This window comes from Citrus clementina, unplaced genomic scaffold, assembly GCF_000493195.1.
Source record: "Citrus clementina cultivar Clemenules unplaced genomic scaffold, Citrus_clementina_v1.0 scaffold_9, whole genome shotgun sequence".
NCBI lineage: Eukaryota > Viridiplantae > Streptophyta > Magnoliopsida > Sapindales > Rutaceae > Citrus > Citrus x clementina.
In genome coordinates, this window is record NW_006261964.1 from 7,482,112 (window position 1) to 7,486,228 (window position 4,117).

Consider the following 4,117-nt stretch of genomic DNA (forward strand, 5'->3'; position numbering starts at 1 on the left):
TCCAGTAAGACTTGTTCACATTTGAAAGCTATTTTCGCTCATGTTCATTATCGTTTATCTTTCACGCTTTATGTCCGAACAATTTCATGTAAGTCAAATCCTGCCATTAATGGAACGTCGCGGAATTTCATTCGCTCGAAACCGAGAAAAATCCAAGGCATGCAAAGGCTCGACAAAGTCTCAAAGCCTATCTTATGGCGAGACAGAAGCCAAGCATGCCAGGATCTGCTCGACCACGAGAAGGCGAGCAGACTCCCAAAACATTCGAAGAAATTCCCAAGGCATGCAAAGGCTCGACAAAGTCTCAAAGCCTATCTTATGGCGAGACAGAAGCCAAGCATGCCAGGATCTGCTCGACCACGAGAAGGCGAGCAGACTCCCAAAACATTCGGAGAAATTCCCAAGGCATGCAAAGGCTCGCCAAGTCTCAAAGCCTGTCTTATGGCGAGACAGAAGCCAAGCATGCCAGGATCTGCTCGACCACGAGAAGGCGAGCAGACTCCCAAAACATTCGAAGAAATTCCCAAGGCATGCAAAGGCTCGCCAAGTCTCAAAGCCTGTCTTATGGCGAGACAGAAGCCAAGCATGCCAGGATCTGCTCGACCACAAGAAGGCGAGCAGACTCCAAAACATTCGGAGAAATTCCCAAGGCATGCAAAGGCTCGCCAAGTCTCAAAGCCTGTCTTATGGCGAGACAGAAGCCAAGCATGCCAGGATCTGCTCGACCACAAGAAGGCGAGCAGACTCCAAAACATTCGGAGAAATTCCCAAGGCATGCAAAGGCTCGCCAAGTCTCAAAGCCTGTCTTATGGCGAGACCGAAGCCAAGCGTGCCAGGATCTGCTCGACCGCGCGAAGGCAAACCGAATCCCAGGCATTGAAAAATCTTCAAAGGCAGGCGGCCAAACCATGAGCCAAGCCGGAACCTGCTCGTCTAGACGAGGACAAGCAGATTCTCAAACGAAAATTAATTCATAATTACAACACAAGAAAGTGATCAAAAAATATTTTTATTAATTCGTTAATGATTAACAGAGGGGATAATCTTCATGAACATTGTCTACTACAATAAAAGAAATATATCAAAAAGACGGCGGATCAGTGAGCCGAGCAGCATCGGTTGGCTGAACCTCCTCAGGTGCGGGGGGGGTATCGCCAGTTGCGTCCGGGGGGGTGCTCGCCTCGCCAACTTCAGCAGGGACTGCACGAGGAGGAGAGTTTTCCTCCTCAATCACGATCGGCTCTACCCCCTCGGCATCTTCCTTGGCCGCCTCCTCATCCATATGCCGAGCGACACCAGCTGCAAGGTCATCAATCTTCAGGTCAGGGTGTTGCTTCCCGAGGACGGCCATGATGCAACGATAGGAATGCCGAAGTCCCTGGTCGTACTGGTTGTCGGCCTCCCTCTCCAAGTTCTCGACCTGAGCTCGGTGGGAGTCACGGAGAGATTCGAGCTGAGCCTCATACATAGCCTTCTGCCTTTGCAGATCCTCCTTGACCCTGGTAAGCTCCTCCTCGAGGGTAATGGCTTTTGCTTGAGCAAGTGATTCTTGCTCTATCAGCTTCAGATTCTCGAGATTCAGCTCCGCTGCTTTCTTCTCGGCAACGTCAGCTCTGCTCGTCGCCGATTGAATATCCTCCTTCATCTTCCGGTCGTAGCGGCCAACCTTAGCCTTGTAATAGGTGGTCATGCAGCTGAGGTGGAAAGCGCTATGCTGCATGGCCCCCACCAGCTCACCCAAGGTGCGGCCGTCAAAGTCCTCCAGGTCCTTCTTGCTCACGGATCTAGTTAACTCATTGAGGTAAGGAACCAGATGTTCTGCTCGGCTGTCAGGTAAGCGAGATCGAGGCCCGACAGGAGGAGAAGAGGCAGCAGGATCTGTGGCTACTCCACTAGCTTCCTCGACTTTTACAGGAGCCGAAGGTAAAATCTTCAAGGGTGGGGCCTGCTGCACGATGTTGGCCCGTTTTGCGGTAGGGGCATCCTTACTCTCGTCCCTCTTCGTGGTTGGAGGTCGAGAACGTTTTCGGGTCAGAGCCCCAATCACAGCGTCCTCCATCCTATGGCCAGGAAGTATCAAGCGAGACTCGAGCAAGTTGTATGTGGTTAACAGTTCCCAGCTCGAGCAGGAATTGACTAGCACAGCCTCAACCCGTTTGAGCTGGCCAGGTCGGAGTGGGAAATGAACGCCCCAAGAAACTACAACACAAACAGACACTTGGTTAGAAACAAGCCAATAAAACAAGAACAACTATGGATACAAGGCATCTGAAGCGAGCAGGCAACCTGAGACCGTGAAACGGGGTGGGACCCGATAATCCTTCCCGTCCATTTGTGCGACCTGACCCCAAGGACCCCCAGCAAAAAAGAACTTTCTCTTCCAATTCCCACCACCACCAGTAGGGAGGTCGGTTATAGGTTTCTTGTCTTGGCGCTAGATTGGAAGTAGTACCAGCCGGCATCTTTGGGGCTGCTCTTTAGCTGGTACAGGTGCTTCACCTCATCAACCGTGGGCTCGCTTTGGCAACATCTGTCCCACAATATGAACAGACCAGAGAGCACTCTCCACCCGTTGGGATTCAGCTGACCAGGAGCTAGATTTAGCCCGTTAAGTATCCGGGCAAAGTAAGGTTGCAAGGGACACCTCAGCCCGTACTTAAAGCTGTCCAGATACAGGGTAACATATCCCCTAGGAGGCCGACTGGGAGCATCCTTCTTTCCCGGGACCTTGAGAGGTATCTCGCCAGGAATGCTATACCTCAGCCGGAGGTCCTCGAGCTCATCAAACGTGGTCGTGCACGTCATGTAATCAATAGCGTAATCCCGCGATAGGGCTCTACCTCCTATTGTACTCCTCCCCTCTGGTCGCGGCGCTCCTGATGGGGACGCCTCACCAAAATCATCTCCTCGACCCTCACTCAAAGTATCCTCGGAGCCAGAAGATCCATCCTCACCATTACTCCCGCTCGTAGAGGTCGTTTGGGGAGACATGCTCCTAGCACTAGTCCTGACACTAGACCTAATAGGCTCTAAGGGGATCTCGGGGTCAAAGGCGGGATCGGTGAGCAGACTAGGCAGGAAGTCCAACTCGTCGTCATCAACCTCAATGACCTTCTCTTTACCTTTCGACATTCCCTAAACTCTAACAACAACACCACCAACTACTACCCAAACGAAAGAGAAAAGAAGTTATCTACAAACTATCCGAGACCGAGGAGAGAGAAGTAATACCTGAAGTACTGCTTCAATCGGAGAAAGGCAAGGATGGGGACTTCGTGCCGGAACTTCTTTGCCGGAGAAACAGAGACGGAGACGGAGACGAAGTGAATGGTGAATATGCCGTTCGAGAGGATTTGGCTTTCCAAATGAGGACGGACCTTTGGGCTGCCAGCATATAACTGCGCCGAATCCCGAGGGCCTCATAACCGTCGGTTTGAAATTCAAATGGAGGGGGGGATTTCTGCCACATCACCTCGTCCGCAATTAAATGCGACATGACTCTTGGCAGCCTTTTCCAATCCCACGCGAGCGAGTACTGTCGAGTTTCCACTGCTGGTCCACTACATTACCCAACACCAGAAACTGGGGGACCGGTGTTTGGGAGAGATACTGTTTGGGATAAATATGTCGACGAGACCAAGAATGACGAGCAGATATCGGATGGCAGAGTTCTGCGAACCGGTGTGTTCCGTAAAAGCCTGGTGCGCGGAAGAATAGGAGCAGAAATATCCTGCTCGTCCACGATGTTGTCATCCACGAGGCCAATTTCCTATAAAAAGGCATACGGTCATTCCGGCTAGAGGTCGATGGGCGAGGAGACCCGGTCGACGGCAGTTGGCAAGACATGCTCTCCAGCCCGAGAATCTAGGCACGACAGCCACGCTTTCCCCTGAGCCGTGGCGTAACACGCAAGATCTCACAGAACCACGACAGCCACGCTTTCCCCTGAACCGTGGCGTAACATGCAAGATCTCACAGAACCACGACAGCCACGCTTTCCCCTGAACCATGGCGTAACACGCAAGATCCCACGTTTGCCCATAACGCAGCAGTCAGAGCCCCAGACCGTCTCGAAAAAAGTGGAAAACGGGGATTCAGAGGAAGCCTATAAAAAGGT

The 4,117-nt window shown here is 52.0% G+C and overlaps 1 protein-coding gene across 1 annotated transcript; it reads right to left on the reverse strand.

Moving 5' to 3' along the window:
- Positions 1-1,081: 1,081 nt before the first annotated feature.
- Positions 1,082-3,132, reverse strand: LOC112098887. The gene is made up of 2 exons (XM_024185523.1): positions 2,553-3,132; positions 1,082-2,199 (listed from the first exon to the last, which is right to left on the reverse strand). Exons 1-2 carry the CDS (start codon positions 3,130-3,132, stop codon positions 1,082-1,084), a joined length of 1,698 nt encoding a protein of 565 aa, XP_024041291.1.
- Between the last annotated feature and the right edge of the window lie 985 nt (positions 3,133-4,117).

Excerpts from the sequence above, each read along its gene's own strand:
- LOC112098887 (XM_024185523.1), bottom strand. The coding sequence starts at position 3,132 with ATGTCGAAAGGTAAAGAGAAGGTCATTGAGGTTGATGACGACGAGTTG. Across the intron at positions 2,200-2,552 it reads CGGGTGGAGAGTGCTCTCTG|TTTCTTGGGGCGTTCATTTC; the intron begins GTCTGTTCATAT and ends TTTGTGTTGTAG.